The following is a 27,970-nucleotide window of genomic DNA, read 5'->3' on the forward strand; positions in this document are numbered from 1 at the left end:
GCCTGTGCCAAGTCAAATGTTAGGCTATACTGATCCTTGGTGGTCAGATGAAGTACTACAACAAGTGTAAGCCAGTGAGTTTTTGTGCAAAATGTCAAGGACACATCCATTTACAAGAAAAGCCTGGTAGTACATGGACAAAAATAACATGCATAAAACCTACCCAAAAAAGTTCTAAAAATGTAAAGTTGCTACTTGTATATCCCTTTATACTTAATGTGATTTAAGTGTATTACAATACAATGCCGTAGCACAACTTCTAAAACAGATTACTTCTCATTTTTCATTTAAAATCACAATCACACTAGACTGTGTACTAGATAGCAGACAGGTACAGTGAATTTTAAATTCAAACTGAAAGAAAAGCCTATACGATGTTTATCTTATATTAAACTGAATATCTTCATGTTTTGGGCTGTTTAAAAATACTTTTCACAATCCATGATACTGCAATTTTGTCATGTTCATTTCCTTTTGCACAGTGCTACTGTGTAAGAAAAAGGTGTTGGACATGAAGACAAGTGATGAATAATGAGATAATGGGGAAAGTAGGAGGACTGTACAGATTGTGGTGATGAGGGAGAGACGACAAGAGGGAGTTTTACCACAATTTAACAACAAATGTGACACTTTACTGGGAAGCCTCCAGTATGTGAGCTGGATGGAGCTCCTGCAAATGTGAAGAGCTGAGACAACAGTGGTATTCCTGGTAAAGACGCGTATCAGTTGAAAGATACCGACAGAAAACGCCACATGCTAAAAGCACTCAGAGACCCTCCTTCAGCTTTCTTTTGTCGCATTTCAATGGAAGGATGGCTCACTGACTAAGAATCAGACTATTTCTGAATCAGCCTTTCAAAGTTAAAAAAGGAATAGGATTATGTCTTTCCCTGTTGAGGAGCCAATCTTAGAGAAGAAGAAGAAGAAGAAGAAGAATATTAAGTTTGTCCTAGTAAGTGGTGTTAAGAGTTGAGAGTTGAGTGGTGTTGAGATATTATTTGGACAACATAACAGACACACACCTGATTGTTATGTTGCACTGCATTGCACTGCGGCTTAGTTAGCATATTGGCCTAAAATTAGCTTACCCTGAATCAATGTATATTAACTGTACATCATGTAACATGGAGCTTTTTTACTTTACATGGCAGGATTACCGCAGGTGTACTAGCTAAAAGTGTGATGAGCTGAATATATTTTTAATGTTAATTGCAAAAAAATCAATTGCAGCTGCGTTTGTCCTGCTGTAAGGACCTCTGCTAGCTGTTAGCCACCTATGGCTCTGACTGACTCCTGTAGAAAAGGAGCATTTGAAAATCGGGTTTTACAAACATTTTTCGACTTTTATTTATTTCCACGTCTGGCATTAACCCCTGCTTTGCGTCACTATTTGCCTCCCATCAAAAATATCAGCGCTTTTGAGACATTTGCACTCTTGCTACATTGGAGTAACACCACTTAGCTTATTAAGCAAATCTTTTTCTAGCTAGCTACAAGTCTAGCTTTATTTCTCTGTGCAGGTTTGAGAGCACTTGCCCTCATTTTGGGGTGTTTTTGGATTCCTTAAAGACTTATTTATATGTGTCTGGCACAAAAAGAAATGTTCTTTAAGCGCCATAATAATTATGAAGTAAAGTAGCCTACCAACATTAGCTTCTTCCCCATGCTGCCATTGTTGTACCTGAAGTCACTCCTGGTCCATGAGGGTAGTCTTAGGCCTCTTTTCACACCAGGACAGTCCGGGGACTCGGTTCAATTGGGCGGGGAAACGAACTCTGGTCTGTTTAAAGCGGACCAAATAGCTCTAGTGTGAAAGCGACCTAAAACTCTGAGCTGTTTGGCAGATGTGGAGTAGTGAGGATGTGCAGGCGCGTATTGATATATGGTCAGAGGACTATGGCCGTTTCTCAATATGTGTTCTTGTCCGTTCTTGTGGACTTGTTAAACGTCACCACTCACAGCCCAAGTACTGTTCCAATTCAAAGTCGCATCAAGCTAAGTACTGTCCAAATGCCCGGATGTGTTCTTGCTCCGCCCATTTTATCGAGGATGCATCTGGTGGTGACTTGCGTGGACTTCTGACAGTTACGTATCCCAGAATGCTTTTCGTACCAGCCAGCGGCAGTAGTAGAAATGGCGGGCAAAGCAGTTTTAATTTTGAAAACACTACAATTTTTATGTTACAGGATGTAGTTGTAAGACTTTTAACCGAGTTTATAGTTTTTAAATTTCAAATCTATGCACGATTTGACAACATACACCCTACTACTATTTTTTTTTTTTTTTACATGTTAGCGTGGTTTTTAAAGCGGAAACAAACGAAGCAGCGTTGTGTTTAATATCATATTTCGTTTTTTATCGTAAATGTATATTTTAATGTCGATAATTGGAGTAGTTACGTATGGAGAGCTGATATGGGGACGTCATCAAGTCCGCTGCGTTTCCAAATGCAAAGTGACGTCCAGATTTGCCGAGTCCAAACTTCTAGTTAAGTAAGGTAAGTTAACTTAAGTTAAGTTAGTAGGCAAGTCCGAACTTGGCGTACTTGGTATTGAGAAACTCGCGGTTGCTTGTGGCTTCCGTTTTCGGTCCTGGCCAATCGATGAGCCGGGTTTTCTTCTTCCTCATGCTTTTTATCTTCCTGGTTATTGCTCGTTTCGGACAATACCGCCCCAAACGAGCCATAGAGTTGAACAACAGATTGGATTTACAGGTGTACATTGATGGTTAACAAGTTTTAATTATATCTTAAAGTACATGCATGAAAATTAATTATCAAATTGACATGTCAAAGCCTCATTATGCTGATGCAGATACACGGATGCAGATGTAATCTCTTATTAAAGCAGATACAGTAAAAGCATGTACTTTTATTTTACCTTTAAATCGGATATTTTATTCAATCCTCCATCAAAATGATTGAATTGTTATTAAATGTCTTCCCTACAATGATCTGGGTTAGCCCCATTCATTTTTTGTGGTGTCACATTGTGCGCTGCACTTCGCTTAAATGGTTCTAGGCCTGCATATTTTTTTTCATTTTTAGAAGTGAACCAAGTTATGAAACATCATTTCAGTGCAGTGACACCGCTGCTGTCATGAGTCTACTGCCTCTTCTCAGTCTGATGAATACACTGCAATCCATCTGTGCTTTCAAAAACCAGCGCTAATCCAGAGCCACTGCCATTAGTATAATGGCTCTGCACCAAACGTGGAAAATTCATTTCAGTTTTGTTTGTTTTACAAGCTGAATTCAAGCAAAAGTCAAAAATCTTCATGTGCACAGACTTGCATGGGATTTGGGTGAGAGTAAAGAATAAGTCCAGTTCATGTTTGTTGCTCAGTTTAAGGTAAGATTCTTCACTAAAATGACCTTATTCCCTGTGATTTTGCATGAGATTTGCCAAACTCATGTCTTACTTTCATTTCTTTGAATTTAATGTGAATTTAGTAGCAGAACTTTGGAAAGGAGACAAAGATTCTGCACTGTGATGTTTTATGAACCAAGTTATATATATTCTCCCCGCTATTGTCTCAACATTGCAGCAATATCTGGTGTCTTATGTCCATGTAGGCTGCACACTTGTATACTAAGCTTGACACAAATACACAGCAACCACCATTACAAGAGCTGTAAAAGGAGGGAGAAGCATTATTTGCTTCATATGATGATTTGTTTGTCCCTGATGATTTGTAATGACTATCATGCTTGGGTTTTTTTTTTGTGTGTCTGTTGTTTTTCATGAAGCCTTGGTATTGACTTTAGCCTCTCATTCATTTACTTGTGCATTTTTAAGCATAAAAACATGTAAATCCTGCATAAACTATGCAGCACATGCTTTTTTTCTGGCCGTTGTGTGCAGTTTCGTGAAATGTTACATAACCTGGCAGTAAAGCAGCACACCCCGTGAGGCCTAGCAGTGTTGGCTGCGTCTATAACACGGCAGGTAACACTGGCACTGACTCACGAGAGATGCAGGCGCAGATTGATTTTTTTTTTTTTTTTTTTTATCCTGCTGAAAACATAAACCCAGCTGATCTGACAGCGTTCAACCAATCCTTTTATTTGCATATCTGAGACAGCTCAGTCCGGTGGATGTTGACGCAGCGCTATCCGGAAGGTGTGTGCCACTGTTTGCGCGGATGTGCGCGCACAATCACGGGCAGCTTCTGCGTCTGCGGTCCGTGCCCCTCCCTCTGGCAGCATCACTGGCAGCCCGGCGATGCTGTCATAAACCGGAGAATAAATCCCCGTTTAACGACCCTGAAGGGGAGGCCGTCGTATTTTCTGAATGGTTATTATGGTAGGCTGCATTAATTTGTAAGTACGGGCCTCTGATGTGTTACTGGATGCGCGCCCCCTCAGCTCCACACAATACAAGCTGCTCGTTACAGGCTGCTGCCATTATTTTTTAGGCTGATGAGAATGCGTGAGCGTGCTGTGTTGTGAAGCAGAGGTCGGTGTGAATTATACATCTCCTCTTTCACTCGGAGGCTTTTCGAGGCTTTCCAAGGACATCAGTGAGGGACGCGGTGCGGCGGCGATGTGCACGTCTGACGGCCACACGGAGCAAGTGGGAGGAACCTGTTTCTGCTACTGTAGTCAGTGAGTTTTCTGAGTTATACATATCCAGGGTCCATCTCCGTGCTTTAGCTCCTCACTTGGTCCACCGCCTGGCTTTAGGATGCGACGTCATGAGTTGATCGCGCCCGACAGATGTTGCTGTGTTGCAGTTGCACAGGCATAGATGCTCCGCTTGTTCTCGCTGCTTTCGGGGATGATCCTGTAAAACCGCTTTGCGTGATAAATGACAAGTCCTCGCTTTGTGCTCGGACAGATCGCAACATTCATTTAGTCTTCGGGATTGCGTAAAATGATACCTGGATCTGCCGCATCAATGCTACCGTCTGCAGAAGCTGCGAAATTGTACCAGACAAATTACGTCCGCAACTCCCGTGTCATCGGACTTTTATGGGCCATCTTCACTATCCTGTTCGGTATTGTTAACGTGACCATCTTCTCGCAGCCCTATTGGATTGGGGATGGCGTTGATACGCCGCAGGCCGGCTACTTCGGCCTTTTTCACTACTGCGTCGGAGACGGACTCTCCAGAGAGCTGGCCTGCCAGGGCAGCTTCACCGAGTTCGCCGCGATCCCCTCCAGTGCGTTCAAGGCCGCCTCCTTCTTCATTGGAATGTCCATGATGCTGGTTGTCACCTGCATCGGCTGCTTCAGTCTCTTCTTCCTCCTCAGCACCTCCACCGTGTACAAGATCTGTGGCTGGATGCAAGCAGCGTCAGGTAAGTGTCTTTAAGTGTCTCCTGGAGTGGGGTGCAGGGGGTGGAGGGGACTTTACAGGAGGCTTAGTGGATAGTTTACTGTCCCTCTGCTCAGGAAATGTAGGGGGTTGCATGGCAACTTCACACTTATCATCATAGTTACGGATCAAATGAGTGTCTCTAGGGTCTAATTTCTTTCTGTTCAGGGTCTTGGAAGCCCTCAAACTCATAAACACTAGAATTGATTTGAATTTGATTGATCGGATGATTAAATAAATGAATTGTCAGTGGGGGCAGCCAAAGAGAAGATAAGAAGACAGACTCCCAGATCTCTCCTGGAGCTGTCAGCCAACAGTGATGAGCAGACAGTTCTGTCCATGGTGCTGAAATGATGGATGTTGTTACTGTATTTATAGTCAATCAGTTCCTTTTATGAGCTACAGGTGTAGTCACATATGAATAGTTTCTCAGGTTATTTTGCTGTATTTCTAAAACTCTAACTAAAATCTTGCTACACTTTGGCATTTAGAATTATTACAGATATAAACAAACCATGAGCTAATGAAGACATTGATAACTTTGTTTTTTTGTTGCTGCCTTATAGCCTGGTAGCAGGTTCCAATTAGTGATACACAGATTCAATATGATTGCCAGTGACCCAATACTGACCTTAATAAGTGGATCAGGTATAGGCCAATCCATTGTCATTCAGTTACACTCACTCAGTCATGGCAGACCAATTTGCATAGTTTTCATTGAGCCTGAACAATCCTCAATCCACAATCCTTGCCTCATGTTACCTTACGTAAAACGGATCCAAGTGAGTTCTGCACAGATATATTGGTATTGGATCCGTGTGTGGGATCGACAGGTATGGGACTGGATGAAAAAGTTAGAAGGATGCATTTTTGTCATTCCAATCCTCTGTTATGAATTTTGGAACATGTATTGTGCGTCTAAAATTAAACCAGATTTTGCTTTACACAACAAGATAGATAGATTTGTACTTTGATATTAATTTATCAGCATGCTCCTTTGTTTTTCATCATAACCTTTCCTCCTAATACATCACCACAACATTAGAACATGTATGCAGCTTAAACCTTTAGAGTACATATCCCTTTTCATTACTGGTCAAACTGGTAACAGATGATGAATTTACAAATGCAACTTTGCACATAAAATACACCCTCAGTTACATGATAATTTGGTATTTATCACCTAAGCGGTTTTGTGACTATAAAATGCAGCCGCCAGGTGTGTGTAATGTTCTTTGTACTCTGTGATCCTCTTTTATCTTTAAAGTGTTACTGTTTTTATTGCCCCCATACATGTCTGCCGACATGTCTCATGTTTTGATTAGCTTATGTTGGTTTTTTTCACCACATTTTGCTGTTTTTCACCTGTTAAAGTGTGGGTTTTTTTGCATCGTGAGGTGTTCTTGAGTGTCTTGAAAGCCACCCTCTAAGAAAATGTATGATTTTTTTATTGTGTGTTTCCGTGTGTGTTTGTGTGGAAGAGTTAGGGGTGTCGATGGTGTTTAAATGTCGTAGAGGTCAGTGGTTCGGCTGCTGGCAGCATTTTGTCACTGGAACTGTGGGCTAATGTCATCCAGCGTGAGAGCAGGCCTCCATCATCTGTAAAAGCGTCCAAACGTTGCCAAGCACAGGTCTGCTCAGCTGTACCAGTGGTCGTAGCAGACGGCTTCCTGTTCACAACAAACACAAACGAGGGGGATTATTTGGAACAAGTCCAGCTCAGTGTGTTATGTTGGGCAAAATTAATGCAATAGGCCTGTCTAATGAGGAGACTGTGGGGCTTTGTGCTTCTTCAGCTAAGACATGAAAGAGAAAGCCAAGAGGAGCGACCCTGACCAAGACAAGCTGGCACAGGGACGCCTAATGAGCAAGCCTGGCTGCTTAACACTGCCAGACTTCATTACACTTAGCTGAAGGTTAAACTCACGCTGCCTTCGCATACTAGCCCTTTAGAGGCACAGGTGGCCCAACGGCATCTGTAATGGGCCTCTTAGTGTCAGTTGATGTTTTGAGGAACAGCTCATCAATATAATAATGATAGATGGCAGACCAGAAAGTGTGTGTGTGTGTTTGTGTGTGCGCGTGCAAGAGAAAGAGAGAAAGGAAGTGAGAGACCCTTTTCTTTTTTTCTTTCTCTTTGTCTTTTCCTTCTTGAAACATTTTGGCAGCACAAACGTATCTCACATGTCGTGCCAATAAAGAAAACTGAAATTGCAATTCACACAGTGGGTCAGCCCAAGCTTGTTGTTACACATTCCTGCTGCTAGACTTGAATGACACAGTCAGTATTCAGAGCACTGCTCTGTGCTTCGTGGCACCGATCTTACATCTCTTTTTTGTTTATAAGGCAACAATTCATTTTTTTTTTCTGGTCTTTGGTGCAGATTTTTATGGTATGCAAAAACACAGCATGTAACCGTAGTATGCCTCACGGAGTAACAGGACTCCTCAGACATACTAACTGAATATCAAGGTCATAGTATACGTGCTGTCCACGAATATGTAATTTAAGGGATATCCTTAATGCCACTCTGGTAGCAGCTTTCACAAATCCCCATGGGTTGAGGTCAGAAGGTTGTGGATAAACACTTAACAACATATAACAAACTCCCGCTGTTGCTCAGAGCTCCTCTCCAGTGAATCAGTCAGTGAGAGGATGCACACATCTCTGGCCATTTTCAAGGAGAGACTCTTTCTGTGAAGTCCAGGTAAAAAGGCTGAATCTTTGATGACAGAGGAATCCACCAGGACACATTAGATGGCTCAAAATGTCCACCTCAGCTAAACAAAGTTGAGTGCAGAAATTCCCCTGCGTTCATCCTGCCCTAGATGGACTCGTATCCTTCTACTTTCCTCACCGGAGTTATTTCCATCAGTGCGTCTGCTCAGATCCATGCCTTGCAGATGTTGGATGCGCTTTTTTCCGCTGAACTGAGCACAGCAAGGTACATGATGCACAAGCTCCTTTACCTTATCGCTTTCTGCTACGTTCACACAATTTCACCCTTCTTTGCATCTCAACCCGTTTCACTTGCTCATTTTGACCTCACCGTGTCTGCGGCTCCGCTCTCTTTCTTTTCCAACACCCCTCGCCTCTTTCCCCTTCTTTTCTCTTCATAAATTTGTTCCAGCGAGTACAGTGTGTGCTGTCCATTTCTCACTACATCTTTTCTGTCCTGTAATTGCAGTTCTTCAGGGGTCTGCACGCCAATTAACTAAGAAGACTGTGAGGTCAATGATAATTACTTCACTCTTTCATACCCTGTCCGCATACTCTGTTATGTCGGCTACCAGCCTTTTTCTATGTTTGGTGAGAGTGTGTTTTTTTTTTGTTTTTTTTTTATAAAAAACATATGAGTCATACCTGTGAATAAGCAAGACGCAAGCTTTGTAAAGTCAGCAGAACAAATGTGCAGACAGAGGGTGGCCTATTTGAAAAGATACAGACTGGACTGTTTTCAAAGAACAGCATTTACCTAGGGATAAGGTTTCTATTTTCCCCCACTTGTTTATTCATTATTTGGTCTGTTCTGTTACTGTGGCCTTGGTTGTTGCATTTCCTTGAAAAAAGTTAATAAAGAAAAGATTTGCTTTAGAATTCATACAGAAGGAAAATAGCAAAATCACATTCAAAAGCATCCTCTCCTTCATCTTTGATGTCTTTGGTGGTTAATACTTAAGGGATGGGTTTTCAGATTGTGCACAAGCCTTAGCTTTCTGCAGTGTTTGTATGGCTTCGTCTGTTGATAAGCTGGAGTAAATATGTGATGCGTTTGTCTGATGAGCTATCCTTGAAGAGTCTATTTCTGATGGCCGTTTGATCCCAGACCGACCGTAGTTTTTCTATGCTTGTGCCACATGACATACAGTGCATTATTAAAAACACAGACACTTTTTGAGTCAAAGGTGTGAGGGTTTCACACCTTTTCACATTATCCAGCCGTATAAGATTCATGAGGTTGGTCAAGAGGCTGGCATGCTTCACAGTGATGTAACCATAATCTTTGAGAAGAACAGTTTAATGATATTTTTTTTTACAGAGGACATTTTGAAATGTCAGTAGGAAAAGCACAGGTGTAAATAATAAAACTAATGATAGCTGAATTCTGTTTCGCTGCTTTGGTTTCAGGGTCCTGGTATCTTGCGTACTAGTTCACTATCATACTGCCATGTGTTACTGGGACACTTGAGTAGAGCAGAGCCATCATTAATGCTATCAGTGATACCTGTGATTTTCACACTGTGACAACTGGAAATGTGTGCTATGAAAAAAAAAAAGGCTATTATAACATTGTTAGAGAGACAAAATCATGATTGACTTTAAAAAAAAAAAACATGAAATAAAAAGCAGCTCTACTCAAAGGTTGGGAAACCCTCTCCAACATTTAGGGTTTATTAGTATGGACTCTTTGACCAGTTGTTAACAGCTTTGCTTCTGTTTGTCACATTATCAGTTGCAACCTCTGTGTTATTGCCTTGACCACTGAGCCATCTCATTTTATTAGTACGTTTGGCAGTGTTATAAATAACCAAATTAGGGCTATAACCAAAGATTAGGCTTATTATTTCAGAAAATAGTGAAAAATGCCTGAAGATATTCTGCTTACTGTCACATAAGATGAAGAAAAAACAAATCCCCAGAATTGAGTAGGTGGAACTAGAGCATGTTTGGCATTTTTATTTGAAAATTTACTCAAATAATGAAGCAATTATCAAAAGATTGTTGCAGAAAAAAGTCTGACTATCAACTAATTGCTTTAGTTCAAAGCCAATATGTAATTTAGTAGGACCAGTAATCACTGGTGTGACCACAGACCTGTCTTGTTAATTGAGTTACTAGGCTGCTCTCAGTCAGCAGACCTTCCCACTGCATGCATCCACAAACAGTAAGAAAGGCCTTTGTGGCTGTTTATCTCTGTAAATAAAGGGTGCATTTCTTCTATATATACATTTTATTGTAGGTGTATCAAATGCACGAGTGAATCAATACATATATAAGCGTGTGGACCAGTACGCTGCTACGGCAAATAGGAGAAATGATTCAAAATCTACTTTAGATCAAGATGGATGAAGGTCAAACAAGTGAGATCAACACGTCAAAACTTAAGATTTTATTTCCTGATAGTGGTGAGAAAGGACAGCGGAAAGATAAAGAGGAAACAGAGATGACAACAAAGAGAGAAAAAATCTTGGAGATAGCATGTGAGATAATATTGTGAGGTCTGAGGAAAGACAGAAGGCAGATAGAAAACAAATCAGATAACAGAGCTCAGAGGACATACTGATCCTTTGGGTCATCTCTTTGTTTCTCTCTATGTATCATTATCTGTGCCTCTCTCCGGCTGGCTTTCACTCCTATGGTCCATTAGCCCTATTGAGAGACTTATTTTGAAATGAGCATTAAAGCCCAGTTGAATGCAGTGGTGGAAAGTGATGGAGCTTGGTGTGAGAGCAGCCGTCACTTTTCACTGCAGCTGAACCAGACCTGTGTGCTGCAGCTTTCTAGACTTAATGCTGCAAATGAGTACTTTCATCTGGATATCTATCGGGCCTTTAAAAGCAGAATAGTGCCTGACTGACGCTGATTCAGTTTCTTTTGCCTGTTGCTTTGCTTCCTGTGTTGGTGTGTGTCTTTGTGGATGTTTCACACGGCGCCATGCAGCTCATTCAGTAAACAATAGATGCGCAGCCTTTGTCTGCATGCTAATACACGACCTTCCCTTTGTAGGGCTTGATTAACTTTTCTGGCCATAAACATTTTTGTTGAAAAACAGCTTCCTCAAACTGCCAATCCCAAACAACATTATGCTATAGCAAAAATTAGCATATAAATGAGCAGCATTTCTATTAAAATGCACAAAAGAGATGACTTTAATTGGATGGCGTGCTGTTAAGATTTATCCATAATTGCCTTGATCCCAAAGTAGTAAACAAAACAAACAAGTTATATATTAACTTTCAGGACGTTGCAAGTTTTTCATCTTCGGCTGACTTGTGCAGCATTTTGTCATTCATCCTTGAATGACCTTCTGCATCTTAACTGCGTGTCGCATTAAATTTAAATGAGTGAACCTGACTTTTTTCCTACATCACACAGCCGTAACTCCACTGTGTTTACCCTAAAGATTTAAGTTAACATTGCTCTGCTCCATCAATGCCAGCGAATTGTTATTTTTCCATACTTCAGTTCACTTCAGTTTGGTCTGACTTAGTGAAGTGTTTTGAAAGACCGAGCTAATGCAGAGAACTAAAGCTCTTGTCTTTGCCATTTTGCCACTTTATCTCCACTACTATAACCTAGAGCTACTGAATGAATATTTTCATTTTTAAAATGGATTGATGCCTTTGTATAATATTCAGAATGATCTACCCACAGATAATTATCACCCAACTCTACAGTTGCCCTCAGCTCAGCCCTCAAGTTAGCAAGTAGCTGGTGAACACAGTGGAGCTGCTAAAGAGACATATGTCTCTCAGGAATTGGTGGAGAACAAAAACAGCTAAAAGGAAAATGAATATTGGACTTGCATTCATCATGTTGCTTGAAATATGTTTTCACATAAATGCTAATGTTGCGCCATATCTGCTGTATGTATATAGGTAACTATTTGATACCACGTTTGCAATACCACCTTTTATAGGTTGAAAATTTGTCAATGCTGTGTTTACACATTGTTGTCCTGCTAACAAGTTGCCCAAAAATCTGTTATTGCAGGTTTAAATGAATTGTAGGTCAAGTTAAAAACCTACCAATACCCAGATTACACCCTGACCTGATCAATAAATTACCTGTGGCCTGTCAGATTAACTTCATAGTTGTGCACCCTCTCTCTGTTCAGTCTGTGATGTCCAGTCCAGTTATATGAATGTGCAATAAGCTAACCTGAAAGCTCCATAAATGCAACACTGGAACGTCCAGACTGCAGCCTGTGACAGGAGGTTAATGTTACCTTGGACCTTTTTTGTTATTTTACAGCAGTCTGTCACAGTTTGGGAACTGCTGGTCATCATCGTCATGTAACAGCAACAACAGTCCAACATATCCATCCACAGACCAAGGAGTAATGTCTCTCTGCAGCACATCAAGTCAGATACCCAGCGGGGCAGCTTTGTGCAAAACTGACAGTGAAACAACATGGGAGAGTACTGTCTGATGTTATTATAGTGCCTCAGCGCTTTTAGCCATGAAACACCAGTGAAAAAATACTGAAAAGTAAGCCCTCTATGAGGGAATTTGAAACTGGGCTCATAGTGATGTAAGTGACATAACAAACAAGCCAAGACCTGAGAGAAATATGAATCCTCTGTAGAGTTGCTCTCAAATCGTTAATAGGCTTCAGAAAGCTTTGGCTGAAATCCACACTGGTCATCTGGGGCGCACGACAGCGGCAGTCAGGTGGTTACGATCAGTGATGACAGCTGGTTCGGGATGACTGCAGGGCCGATCTGTATTCTCACCAGGTTTTTTCAGAGCAGCGCTGAGACCGTGCTGACCCACAACCTCACCACACACGGCACCTTTGCAGCAGACGGCTCAGCATTCACAAGGTGAGATAGGGATGATCTTTAGACTAATAGCTGTAAGTTTCCTTAACTTTTTTTTTTCCTGTCTGTGTGTTTGCCTTCTACCCTGCCTCTCAACTTGCTCCTAAATTCACACAGCAAGGAACAATCAGTCTTGCTTTCTTAGCCGTTTTCCCCCACGTCTACACAGGTAATCTGTTTTTCAAATCAACACCGTTCCACTCCTGCGTTTTTGTAATTAAAAAACACATACAGCTAGTTGAACCACCTAATTATAGCCAGCGGGAGGCATCCGGGAACCATCATCCATGCAGCTCACACTATCCATCCAGGCTTTCCTCCTGCTGTCCACCGTCAGCAGGATGAAAGCCTGGATGGATAGTGGATATCTACACACACCACTGCACAAATTGGACACACACGCATAATAATTTACATGCATGTACTGTACGTGTTTTGTTTTTTTTCCAGTAATTACATCATGACTTTTCCGCACAGGAAGAGATTCACGGGGATGTTCATGTGCTGCTGTTTTATTAATATTTGTTGATTAAAGGCTTATTTGTGGATGCAGAACGGTTGGTTTGATTTAAGAACCCAGAGATCATGTTTTTAGACATCAAACCAAACACATCAATGCTGATTAATTAGCCCACACCTTGTGCGTCTGGGTGTCGCGCTGTGGAACACAAACTCCAAATGCCAGCCAAGTCATCGGCATGACTCCCCTGTGTTTTGTGTCCCTGTTGCCCTACGGGGTGTGGACTATAGATTTGATTTGAGTTAATCCCTGTGATCTCAGAAGTGGCCTGGCTCAGGCCAGACTGCAGGCAAGGAAGGCTGCTGATTAATTCCACAGGGGGAGGGATGAGGTGGGACAGCAAGGACACTGTGACCCATGATAAAAAAAAAAACTTTCCATGCTGTAGCGGCAGTTATGAGTGCACATTATATACACATAGATATGTATAGCCACATTAGTGGAAAGTAAATAAGTGCATTTATTTAAGCATCGTACATAAGTATAATTGTGAGGTTCTTGATTTGAATAATTCTTTTCTATGATAATTTATAGTTCTGATTCACTGCATGTCAGATTAAAATGCACTTTTTGTCCCACTAGATTTATTCAACACAGCTATAAACTATAAACTACAGCATTAAATACTGTTTTCACACATTGATAATAATGCTCCAATAATATAATGATATGTTACTGACGGGGGCCTTTATGCACAATGAGTACTTACATTTTTGTTACTTCAAATGAATTGTGTTTGTGCTCTCTTGGTGTAAAAATGTGATTTAGTATTTTTCATAGTTGGATATTTCTACATTTACATTATGCAAAACATATAAAAGTACAATGCATTAATTTCTGTCAGCTGCAGTAGTTTGTACTTGAATCAGTCGAGCCCTTAAGCACTATTATGCTAGAAAGTGATAGCTGGAGGGAGCATTTATGAAATCTTGTATTTTTAATTTCAATAAATTTTTAATTTCCTGTTGTAAGTACATCGTCATTGGTTGGTGCACTGCCGCAGTCCCTAAGTCTGAAAACTCTTAATGTTAACTGCAGACTGAGAAGTAGCAGTCCTGCCTAAGCTGTGGCTGTTTGCCTCCACCGTCTCTGAACTGGTCAGTATATTCACAGAGGATTCGAAGGTCTCTTTTGATCCCCTTTGCCCTTGCCAATCTCTGTCCTCTGTGGAGGTAAAGGCTGCATCTAAACCTGTTACATAAGCCCTCCACCCCAGCCTGACTTCCTCCTGCACCGCTCACTGCAGTTTACGCTGCACTCCTCTCCCCCTCCCTCAACCCTCTACCGCCTCATCCTTACCTCCACTTTAACCTGAAGTGCTACATTTATTATAGAGTCACATGTCTCACTCCTGTGTCAGCCTTATATCACTCGTGTGCAATTCCAGAGCACACGGTGTCCCTCCTGCTGCATGTGCTGCTTCGTCTGTAAGCATTCGCAGCCTCCTCTCCTTTGTAACAGCAACTTCAATCAATGTGTGATAATGAGGCGTTGTCTCACCGGACGGTCCGCGTGAACATTAAGAGTCAGAGCACACCTGCTGTCTGAATATACACCATTAGGCCAGTGCGCAGGATTCAAAAAAAGAGCCTTTAAAGATAAAGACAATGAGATAGATAGATAGATAGATAGATAGACCCTAAATCTGTTCATTGGGAGGTGGTTATAATACTGCTCCTGACATTAACAGTCGCCAGTTGCTTATAACTGAAAACATTACAGATGTATCCTTGCAACCAATGTACACGTTACTAGCTAAGACATTTCTAAATCACTATTTTGAAATTGGTTAGTAGTTATTAAGAAATTAAGAGGAACTTTACATGTAAACTTGCAAATAACTGGTGTAACCCTGTCCGGTTTCTTGTTTAATTGACTGACTCAGTGGTTTGAGGTATTAGTGTGTGGGTGGTGACAGAGAAATTCCACACTTTTCGTCCTCTTCTCTGAGGCAGACAAGTGTCGCTTTTTTTGGATTCAAACATCAGGCTCGTTCTGAAGCTGTAGCTGAAAATAATATATCTAAAGAACTCCTTCCAGTTGAATTTTATTCCCTGTTCTGAAAGCATACAGGTACACAAAAACATACAGTATGTTCATGTGGGATGATTATTAGCACCATTGTAAGAGGCTTTGTTTGTTGAAAGCTTTTCCAAGACTCGTCCCAGCACAGAACCGAGATGATGATTTGATGAAATAAGCCATTTCTTGCGCCTTTTAATCCATTGAATTGAATAGGAAGGTAAGCTGTGGGCATTATGTGCTCGTTGTGCAGAAAATTGCTGAAGATGGTGACAGAGCGGGATACAGACGATGCCTGGAAGCTTCTGCTCCCCTCTAGCAACCATCGAATTTTGCCAGCTACTGAGGCAGAAATAGATTTGGACTGAAGACAGCTCATCTCAAGAAGCATGTTCCTCATCTTCCAGGGGAGATAGTTGGAGTCAGTTTTAAAAGTTTCTCCCGCTCCACTTTCCACTGTATCCTTGACACTTTGGAAATACTTTTTTTTAGAGAAGTGTTTTAAATTTGTGTACAGCCAGCTGTCTAAGCCAATGCTCATCTCCTGTCTGTGCCGTGAGAAATTCTGAATCTCTAACTGTTATATTTCTCATTATTTTTCTCTCTAATAGCCACAAAAGCTGACACATATTATAACACCATTAAAGCAACACAATAAACGATTCCGATAACGGCACTGTTGTTCTCTTTGGACTCCATAAACACGGACCATGAAGCAGACTTAAGTGGTGACACATTTTCACACTTCATTTAGTGCCACTATATAGATCATACCCTCTCAATAGCCCCATTTATATGGATGCAATTATGGCATATCATTGTCATAGTCTTAAGCCATGTTTTTTGGTACTCATTCACTCATCTTTGGAGCCAGAGAGAATTCTTTGTCCATCGTGAAGAGGGGGGGTTGATGCAGCCCACACTTCATTAGAGTCTGAACAGGCCATGGGAAAGATTAGATTAATTAGTCTCATTCGACACCCTCATCATTTGACTACAATAAAGCTCACAGAAGTAGCCCTACAGGTTAAGCAGGAACTGTTTTGTCTTGTCTAGTATTGTCTAGTATTGAGTGATAAGAATTATATGAGGAAGGCTAATTACAAACAAGAACATCCAGATGATTATGGAAGCCTCCATAGTTTTCTGATGGCATCTGGAAAGTAATGAGGACAAATGCAGTCTGAAACAATCAATAAAAAATATATATATAAGAACATCAGAAATAGCTGAGGAACCAGTTTATGTGTACATAGTTCTGTCTTTGTATTGCTGTAACATCCAAAGTTCCCCTCTGGGGTACCAATAAAGGATTATCTTATCTTAACATGACAGTATTGTCCTTCAGGCCACAAACCACTAATAATACCATGTCACACCAATGACCTTAATGCTGTTCAAGGTTTGGTTACATCATTTGTGTTCTGAAACGCAGCGGTAAAACTGGTGGTTTGCAATGAAGATTATTTATGAGGCACAATGAAATTTACATTTTCTACATCTATGACAGAAAGTTTTACATTTAATGCAGTGTGTGAATACAACTGCACGTGGCCAAAAAAATTTCAGTTTGGCCATTATCCAGTGGCTTGCAGGCACCATACAGACAAATAGAGTTACAAATATTAAAACCAGACTTGCAGGACAAATACTGAGCAGCTCTGCTGGAGGGACTAGCTCAAGAGCTCCTCAAGAGAGACTGTACAGATAAAGAAAAGGATGCTTCCTTGATAAAGTTCATACTGGTCACTTCTAATGAAAAGACTCGTACTTTTCTATGTAAATGAGCCATATTTTTTTAGCTCTTACTCATTTTTTTAGCTCTTTTACTACAAAAACGAGTGTACTTGATGTTATTAGCATACTGAACAATTTTAGACAGCCCCCAGTGAAAACATTTGTTTCATTATACATATTCACTTATAATGCATTTGTAAGCAGGCAGTGTTTTTCTTGGTGGTGCATTAACATGCACACAGAAAACCCACACATCCAGTACACTTTATGTTTTTAACAAAGTTCTGCAGAAATGTAAAAAGCCATTTCCACATGCTCCATTTGGTCCTCGAAACTTGAGGCCATCACTACTCCTCCCGCCTCTCTCCCACAGTGTGCTGTTTGGGCTTGGGCTGCTTGTCTCCTGTTTCAGCAATGTGACTCATCCACACTGTCACACTCTGCCTCGGAACTGGCATAAATCTCACTCTGTCTGGAGCTTGGCGCTGAGAACAGCGACGACAACAACCGGCGTCAGGGATGAACCATGTTTTTGGGGGTTGTGGATCACATTACCGGCCAATGTAGAACAATCATTACCTGTTATTTTGTTCTGTTTGGACGTGACTAATAATGTTACTGTCATTTTGTGTCTCTCCTCTTGTGCTGTGTTTGTTTTCCATCAGATGCTTTCTGTACAAAAGAGCATAAAAGACCGTAGGGGGATTTTTTTTTTTAACTCAACTAGTAAGATTTGCTCACATCGAGGTCACCATTTCACCTGTGGGAATGTAACTTTAGCTATTGCATTAAAGCAAACTTACCTATGCATATTCATGGGAAACCCCACTGGGATAAACACTCAAAGCTGTTCCCAGAGCATCTGTGCTGATTTTCTTTTTTCAGCTGACTTTTAGTTTTTACCTTAAATGCCTCCTTGCTAGCGGTGGGCTCATTCACCAGAGAGGCTGACAGTAAACACACGGTCTTATGTGTCACAATGACAAGTGACGAAATGATGTTCATCACTTAAGCTACTGTGTATATTTCATACAAAGAGGGGCATGTTTACCTCTGTGTGTGTGTGTGTGTGTGTGTGTGTGTGTGTGTGTGTGTGTGCGTGCATGCATGCGTGTGTGTGTGTGTGAGAGAGAGAGAGAGAGAGAACTGGATTCATATGCAGTGTGAGATACAGCGGTTTGGGATGTGTGTATGCATAATTCAGTTTGTCACAGCTATTTAAATGAAAAGAGGAGAAAATGGGATCCACAAAGGACTGTGGGGGAGTTAAAAAATGTGAATCCCTTTTCATGGCTGCTCAGATGTGCAGCAGATGTGTAAGTCATGGAAAGAGCAGGAAATTAAAAAAAAAAAAATGCATTTTACATCCGTCACAGACTGCAAGCAATGACACGCAGAAACACTGGAAATACAGCAAAATATGAGCCAGATGCTATGGAGGTAGATCACATCCCATAGTCTTTCAAAAGCAGTGCAGTATGCGATTTATTTTTCTTTGTCTGCAAATAATGATACACAAATCCAATCAGGCTGCTGCTTTGGAGGTCACATTGGACCTCCAGTCACCTACACTATTTGAAAATGGCACATAGAGGAGGCAATGGGATTCTTTCAGTACCAATGGGATTTGTAATCTCTTTGGGAAAATGAGCCAGCATGATTCTGACAAATCTACCGCCATCGTACAGTTCTGTACCATCTGCCTGTCTGCCCTCAGACTTTCCTGTAGCGCTGCTTGCACCTAATCTGCCCTACCTACAGTCTCTTACATAAGCTGCTGTTAGCCAACAAGCATTTCTCAGGCCAGTTTTCCACTCACATGATCCCAGTGTTCCCAGGGAGAGAAAGAGACAACGGAGAGAGGTGTGCATGTGTGTGTGTGTGTGTGTGTGTGTGCAGAGAAGACAGAAACAAGTAAACGCTGAGAATAGCTCCGCCGAGGGGCTCCAGCATATGGTAGCCAGTGCTCATGACGTTAGTGTGAGTACTGGGTACTTGCTGGCGCTCCCACACTGGGCTGGAGTATGGCACCCTACACGGGCTCTGTCTCTCACCACCTCTCTCCTCTATCTCCCCCTCTCCGCATCTCAGCCTCACCCTGCCTTGTAATCTGTCTCCCCTCTCTCTGCGCCTGTCTGCTGCTCTCCTCCCTCTCTCCCCAGAGAGAGCAGGAATGAGAAGGAGAGAAGGGCAAAGCTGAAAGGGGAGGATAATGCCGTCAGTTAATATTTCGTCTCCGTTCCGACTGACAGCTGCATTCTGTCAGGTGTGCTGCTATTTCTGTTGCCAGGATTTGGAGCACACCATTTATTACTGCAGCACGAAGTTCTGCTCCGATGCAGCGCGAGTGGGTGAAGACAGCAGATACCAACAGATAATGGGATAATAGTTTTTTTTTTAAACACTGCACTCTAAGTCCCCTTTGTAGCATTCATAAGCAGTATATAAGTATTTATTGAATTATGCTTAACATAGTATTCTGTTATAAGCAGCAATAAAATAATTTAAATGTGTAGCATTGGTCAGCAATTATAATGCCCCCCTATACAGACATTTTTTAATGAATAGTTTAATCTATAAAATGTCACAAAATCGTAACAAATGCCACTCACATTTCCCCAAGACAATGTCTTTAAATAGTCCACAACCCAAAGATGCTCAATCTACAAGGCTATAGAACACACACTCTGCAAAACCTCACATTAGAGGAGCAATAAATATTTAAAAACAATTAAATTTTTGCATAGTAAATTAATTAAACAATTAATTTATTGTCAGAATAGTGGATGATATGAATCTACATTACTGCAATTTTCCATCATGCAAGTAAGTAACACAGAAATAGCGTAAATCAACCAATGTTGTGATGAAGTGTTGTAATTTACCTTTGGTGCACTGACTTTCCTTCAGCTTTGCTCATCGACTTTAACAAAGTCAACAAGCCTACATCAGTGGTGTTTGACTGGGCTGCGTTACAAGCTAATGATGCTATGATGACCCTCTTCTTGCATCACAGATGTTTGTGGTACAGAATTATTGATTTAAAAAAGAAAAACAAACTCAAGCTACCTGGAGCCGAGGGACTAACATAAAAACATGACTGTTGTTTTTCTAGATAGTATTTTCTTTTTGTTATTAAACTCATTTTTAGCTGTGCTGAAACGGCTGGCTTTTTATCTGTGGTAATAAGAAAAACACCAAGCTAGAAAAATGGCCCATCAACACTGCTAATAATAGTTTCACAGGTTTTTTTTTATGAATGTGGGTTTACACTGTAAGGTGGTTTAGTTTTTCTTTTTCCTCTGTGAGTCTTGATTAAGCTCCTCACTATGTGAGTGAATGGTGTGATGGGCCCGCTGGGTTGTGTTGTGTGGTTATGGATTAGTTGACTCCAGGCTTACTGTTACAGTGTATGAAGGGGACATGTGCTCCTCCTTTACCGACAAGCTGTTTCTGGAGAATGGAGCAGCATATGTGGCACCCTCTGTTGGTATAATCCTCATCAGTGCATCCCTCAGAGATGTTCATCTGCAGAGGCAGGATTTGGAGTGGATATTTTAGTGTTCAGCAGTGACTGTGACAGATATTTTACTGTTCTTGTACCTCTTGTTCTCTTTTGGTATCCCTCCCCTGATGCTATCAGCATTTGTCGTTGTACACCTCTTTTATTCATCTTTTCCGTGCACCCTCAGTCTCTTTCTCTCTGACTTGCTCCAGAGCTCTGTGCCCCTTTTCTCTCTCCTCCTGAGCCCCAATGCAATATTCATGATGGCGTTGAATCGAGCCAAAGGCATGCAGGAGACACCCAGAAGGACGTGGGAACGCTTTTGTTACCTTTGTAGCAAATGCATCATGAGGGAGAGAGAATAGTGATGTGTACTGACTCACAGAATATCAAATGTTATTTGTTCTTCCATGGCACTCCCTCTGTTAAGTGAAACCTGTTACATAAACCCCCATGATGTACACAGCGTTCATTCTGTTTGAAGAAGCACAGTTGGTAGGATTTCATCTTTGCTGTGGCATCCACAAAATGCATGAACAGCTTCTCCCTTGGGTCTAGATAGCATGACAGCTGGCTGATGTGTTCAGCTTTTCAGCACCATTTCATTATTATCATGTCATATTTGTGAAAGCCTATTTATTGTTTTATTTCATTTCAAACTCACGCTATTTGTCTTTTGCTTTTTATATGGGCAGCATCAGTGAATAAAGCGATAAGCGCTTTTCAGCCAAGCAAAGTCCTCACTGTTGTGATAGGAAACATTACCTTTGATTTGATTTGATTTGATTCAATTCGATTTTTATTTAGATCTATGGATCTACAATGAATAGATAAATTAATAAATGAAAAAATGTAAAAAAGATAACATATTAAAGTGAAAATACTTACTTTCCACATGCTACCAAAATATTTGAAATAGCTGTAATCAATATATTTGTAATTATGTATCAAATGGTGAAGCATTTAGCAGCTAAAGAGCCAGATATATCCCTCAGGGGTTGGTAGAAACCAAAAACAGATATTAGTCTTCACACACTTTCTCACACTGAAACATTGCTCAACACCCCCTGATGTCTTTGAGCACGATTAAAGGCAGAAACACGACTCCAAATAAATTATAACTTCGCTCCTTAGCTGCTGCTTGTGTAAATAAATAACAATATGCAAGAATGCTCCACCTAATAAACTTAATGATGTGATGATATGTCAAGGTTCTGCTGCCCGTTAGGGGCCAAAGACGTTTTTGTAGGTTTAAAGATATAAAACATAAAATTAAACATGAAATTCAATACCAAAACCACATCAGTGCAAACTAGACCGAAAAATGCTCAGCTAGGTTGTTGTTTTTGTTTTTGCTAGCGGCTATATTTGGGTTGTAGGTCACACAGAGTCTGACATTTACGTTACATTTGGTGTCAGCTTGGAGGCAGCTTTGTCGCCTTTCTTCTGTACTCACTGCGTCATTCTCGTCCTCTGCGTTATCTGTAGGTGAGTGCAACTGTTGGTATAGTGTCAACTGTTTGTCAAACACCTTGTGTTGCTCCACAAACCAGAAAACCAGATACAGAGGAAAACACAATCTTTTTATGTACCATAGGTAGAGATACTCTGCTCTGCAGCCACTGTAGTCATAGTCAGCTACTGTCTTTGTCTGTATATCATTGACATGGATATTTGAGATTCATTAGCAAAAGGTGGACAAGCAGACAGATTGTGGAGGTTCGTTTTCATGCAGGTAGAAGTTCCCCCTCTCCCCTCTCACTGGTCACACTGTACATCCAGGCCTCAGTGACACTCGTGTTCTAGACTTGAGAGCACGTTTGACAGGCTGTGATGCTATAGTGTACATAGTGCTCAGGTGGGCTGAGTGACATAGGCCCCAGCGATGCCTTATCACAACCTGTCAAGGCCAAGTTAAGCGCTGCCTGGAGACAGCGTACGGTCCAAACTCTAGTCTTTCATAAGAACAGTGTTGTAGTACAACCCCAATGTAACTGCTGTTAACGGTATATGACGCTAATTTCTGTTGCTTATTAAGCAAACTATGCTTTTTAAAGTCTTGTCAACACAAATTTGTGTTCCCGGTGTGCCTACAGATCGACAAACTATGAGAAGAGACCATCCTCTGTCTGTTTCTTCTCCTCCATCGTTCAGTAAATGTGTGTGAAAACACGCCGTTTAGGTTTGAGTCTGAAAACAGCATGAACTTGAAAAAGAGCATGATATGGGACCTTTAATCATGTGTTGTTTGTTCAAATAGCTATCAAGCAATGTAAAGGGATATTTTCTGTGCCAAATGGTATAGAAATGTATGAAAGAGTTTATTGCAGTACTCCTGTATTTGTCCATTTGAGTGTGAATAAGTACCTGAGTCCTTGCTCTCTGAACCTCTGTGTGAATATGAATTTGTTATGACAGAGGAGGAAGGTAGAGGAGGCGTCTAGGGGGATGCTCTGCTCTGTTAGGCATGCAGTTTGTCTGCAGCATATATTGCGCTGTAATCTCCCTCTTACTGACTTTCTCACACCGAAACATCGCTCAACACCCCCTGATGTCTTGGAGCACGATTAAAGACTGCAGCATAACTGTAACAAACTGCAGTGTGTGAGTGCTTTGATATGTATGTGTGGGCAGCTTGTGTATGCATAGGCAGCATGTTGTTCTCACTTTTGCTTGTAAGACTATAGGGAAGTCAAAGAGAAGATACAAATAAGGCCAATGGCACACAAGTTATATATATATATGTATACATTTGTTTTAAAAGTGCAAATAAAAAGGTACAAATAAAAGCAGAATCTGTGTTCCTAAAAAAATGACGATTACATGGGTAGCAAACTAGGATAATGTTCAAAAGCCTAAATCCTAATACACAAACAAGCATTCAGGAAGGAAACATTGCAAGCAAGTACTTTCAGGATAAAGAGGAGGGGAGTATGTTGTATTATTAATGTGCAACACACTCTGGATATTTGTGCAGTCAGCTTCTTTTTCCAGGTCTACTGCTGTTCTGCTGCAACATCACCTCAGAGAAGAACCTCATCCAAATTGAAGATGAGAGAGATTTTACCCCTCGGGCGAAAACTAAGAATGAGTGCTTAGTTAAAATCCAAAGAGGGAGGAAAGGCAGTAAGACTGTGCACGGGCTTTGGTTTTTTTTCTTGTGCTGTTCTGCTGCAGCAGCACCTCAGAGAAGAATCTTTTTTTAAGCTGAAGCTGAGAGAGATCCAAATTGAAAATGAGAGAGATTTTAGCCTTTGGGAAAACAAAAAAAAACTGAGAATGAGGGGCAGCCAGTTACAATGTAGCATTCAAAATCCAAGAGGGAGAACAAAAGAAGTAAACAATGTGAAAATGAGGAAAAATTAGTCAGTTTTGGAGGACGTTTCATGTTATCAGAGCCGCTACTGCACTCTAAATCTCTTGCTGCTATTGTGTCTGACTTTGACTGTTGTTGTGGTTGTTTACTGCTGTTTTTACTGCTCCTCCACTGACACTCATTGTGCCTAGACACTTATTTCCCGCCTAAGGGAGGGCATGAAAATCAATGTGATAGATGCAATAAAAACACAGCAAAAATCTCCAGAGAGGATAGTATAAGGGTAGAGGTTTTTAGGGCACTTGAAATGGTCATTCTTCTTCTTTATCTCTCAGTTCCCCCGAAAAACTCATTATCCCCGACCTCATTTATTACACTGCATATTTCCCCTCTTTCCCCTCTCCTCTTCCTCCCTCTCTTTCATCCACATTCCCTCCTGATGTTGACAACTCTCTGCCTCTCACTAGGTGTCTGTCTGGTACTGGGTTGCATGATCTACCCTGATGGTTGGGACAGCGACGAGGTCCGGCGGATGTGCGGAGAGCAGACAGACAAATACAGCCTGGGGGCCTGCTCAGTGCGTTGGGCCTACATCTTGGCTATTATGGGCATCCTGGACGCTCTCATCCTCTCCTTCCTGGCCTTCGTGCTGGGGAACCGGCAGGACGGACTCATGACAGAAGAGCTGCTGGCTGAGAGCAAGGGTGAGAACCTACTGTCTAATTTGATAAAAAATGTGATATTTTATTGATCTTTTTAGGGAATAGACGCATCCCTTGTGCACTGGAAGTCAGCGCCAGGCTCAGAGTAGCACTCCGGGAGCATGTTGGGATTTAGTGTCTTACTTAAGAAAATTTCAACAGGACTGCTACTTGCCAGCAATTTAAGATTATTTCTTTTAGGTGGAGGACAGCTTCTTTAAGCGTTAGGCTGCTTTTCTCTTAATTACATGAAATCATAAATATTCCTCCTCAATTATCGCATGCACAGTGAATGCATCTATAACTGGAAACTCTAAATTCACTCTGAATTCCCTCTAAATTCCCAATTATTTTAAATCTTGCATTGGGTTATAAAGCTCAGAGTCGTTGATGTAGACTGTTTTTTTTCTTGGCCGAGCGGTACCAGACAAATTGTTGTAGAAGTGCACTCTGAATGCAATTTGTGCTATATTGGACTGACAACAGCATACACTTAAAGTAAATGAGAATACCTTAAAAGCTCCTTAGAGAATAGACTCCTCATCTATCACAACCCATGTGACTTTCCAACAGACTGAAAATAAAAAGTGTCCTCTTATTTAAGTAGTGATAAAACACACACTAGTCTAGAAAACAGATTATATGAGCAGCAGCTCATGAAAGGATCCCATTCAGCATGCTCTTGTATTTAAAGCCAAAGTTTTGATGTAATGAGCTTTTGATGCAGACTCTATAAAACAAACCTAGATATAGGAAGCTATAAATGCATTTGAACACAGCCAAAAGGACTGCATGAGCCTGCTTTTGAATAATTGGTGTAATATACTAAAAAAATCATCAACTATCACTGAGCAACCACGTGCACTCGTATTAATTCTTTAATAAGCACCCCCCACTCCCACCCCCCTTTTTCCCCACAAGTCTGAAAATGGCATACCTAAGATAAAATGCTTCCTGTTCTTGACCTATTTTGATTACAGTGTTTTTCCACGTCTAATTTTTCTTTTGCATTATTTTAAGCCATCCTGTTTTATATGCACTGTTTCAGAATTAGCAGCTGCTGCTGAACTATTGGGGTATAAAATGCTTTAAGCAGATAGATTCGGAGGTATATTTTGTCAAGGTTGAGTCAGGATTTGACCAGATGCCGTCCCAAATCGCAGCTCCCCCTCCTGACAGACCTCCTACCACCACCATATAATGATTTAGTCATGGAAAAGGCCCGGCTTATACACTGCTGCCCATGCATATGTAATACTGCAACACTATCACAGGGCTACACAGTGATTTAATGTGAAAGAGCCTTGGTCCAGGCATCTCTCCCATGTGGGAAATGGGATTGGTACGTTCATGCCCTGTAGTTTGTAATGGAACCAGACAGGCATGGGCAACCAACACACCATTAAACAAAAGTGAGGAGAATGACTGAGAATGAAGGGGAAAAAAGGGAAAATGGATATTTTTAAAGGAGATGACGTGGAATGCATTTTTTTTTTTTTTATCCTGAGAGAAATACACATGTAACGTCAGCATAGTGGCATGTTAAAGCTTCTGTGGATGAGGCTGGTAATATCCTTTACAGAGTAATACAACCAACCCTCAGAGGAGATATTCTACATTTTCTGTTTTCTCATCTCAAACTACTGTGACCTTCAAATGATAAAATATGAGATAAAGAGATAAGATGAAAGATCTTTGGACAATGTCATAGATGAGAAAACTTCAATGGGATTATCAGTAGCTTTAGCAGTCAATACATAGCCTCACTGTGCAGTCTGATGATGTACTGTCCCCTAGGGCTCTGTAGAATCCACTATTTATGAATAATTCATCACAGCTCAGTAGTCTTTTACCATTTAGCTCATCCCTGGTGCCATCTACTGGCGTTTCTGTGCAATACAACCAGTCACTGTGAAGAAGGCATGTATGTGTGAACATGGCAGTCTATTAATAGCATGACCTTGAGAACCTTGCCATAGTACTTTTATATTTTCCTCTGTGTTTCTTCTTTTGCAGAGGGAGGCAACGCTTAAACAAATCTTTAGGTACGTAAGGACAAAAAACCCATCTTGAAATATACACATTGATCTGTCAATATATGATAATAGAGCCGCCTCTCGTTATGTAAGACATCATGCGCAATGTGATTGTTCTGTAACGCCTGACAGCCATGAAATGTTACTGCATAAACAATTTGCACTATTCTTCACTCTTTGCCTTCTATAATCATCCTCAGGCATCGGTGGAATTAGTACTCATATCTTTGACCTAACTAACAGTGGCAATACCACAATGTAAAAATACATTATTACAAATAAATGTCCTGTATTAAAAATCTTATTCAATTACACTATTATCAGCAAAATGTACTGAAGTATCAAAAGTAAAAGCACCTGTTATGTGGCAGAATGCTCGCTGTCAGTGTTATATTTTGAAATATTGCTGATGTATTAGCTAATAACTCATAGCCATCTGAAACATGACAAGAGTCCTCAGCCAGATACTGTTATTTTTAAGGGGCAACAAGCCCTAAAGGCTGGAAACCACAGGTTTAATTTTTAACAATGCATTGTATTTCATAAACTGATCACATGTGATTCTTGTGTAAAATCTAAATCTTAAATAAAGGCAGTGGAGTAAAAAGTACAGTCCCTTTGAAATGTAATGTAGAAGAAGTTCAAAGTAGGATGAACTTGGAAATACTACTAAAGTAGTACTTTCTTTCTTTCTTTCAGGTTCCTGAATTTCCATTTGTCTGTTTTCATGTCCCTCAACATCAACTTAAAGGAGGGGGGCAATCCAGGTCTCTGAAGGAGAAGAATACTACGGAACCAGCCAGCCAGCCTGCCTTTCACATCTACCTGCCAAAAACCCAGTGTAACCTGCCCTTAAAGTCCATCCATCTTGCTTGCAGTCCTTAAATCATCCCCAGCACTTAGATGGAGCCCAATGCACTTGTATCCCAGTGTGTCTGCAGAGCTGACCCTTGCACAACATTGCATTGACCATTATGGGGGCAGAGACTGTTATCCTATTGAGAAGTATATGGACTACCCACTACCTACCTGAGAAGGCACAGGGTTGACATTGTACACCTTCAGTACGAGCACAGACACACAAACACACATACACACACGCCACCTCACTCATATACACAAACACAACTCTGTTACACATGCACACACACACACAGTACATTCAAAGAAAACAACAACAAACTCTGTAATTACAAGTATTAAACTATGTTAACACTTAGCCGTGCGTACCACCGTCCGAATGTGTCATGTTTTATTTGTGAAAAGAAGA

The 27,970-nt window shown here is 41.0% G+C and overlaps 1 protein-coding gene across 1 annotated transcript; it reads left to right on the plus strand.

The window, feature by feature from the left end:
• The first annotated feature begins 4,649 nt into the window (after window positions 1–4,649).
• LOC139201681 (LHFPL tetraspan subfamily member 3 protein-like) lies at window positions 4,650–27,794 on the plus strand. Its single transcript, XM_070831070.1, has 4 exons — window positions 4,650–5,301; window positions 24,431–24,667; window positions 26,681–26,709; window positions 27,400–27,794. The coding sequence occupies exons 1-3, from the start codon at window positions 4,875–4,877 to the stop codon at window positions 26,695–26,697; spliced, it is 681 nt and encodes a 226-aa protein (XP_070687171.1). The 5' UTR covers window positions 4,650–4,874; the 3' UTR covers window positions 26,698–26,709; window positions 27,400–27,794.
• The last annotated feature ends 176 nt before the right edge of the window (window positions 27,795–27,970 follow it).

The sequence above is a fragment of the Pempheris klunzingeri genome, chromosome 5, assembly GCF_042242105.1.
Source record: "Pempheris klunzingeri isolate RE-2024b chromosome 5, fPemKlu1.hap1, whole genome shotgun sequence".
Lineage (NCBI taxonomy): Eukaryota > Metazoa > Chordata > Actinopteri > Acropomatiformes > Pempheridae > Pempheris > Pempheris klunzingeri.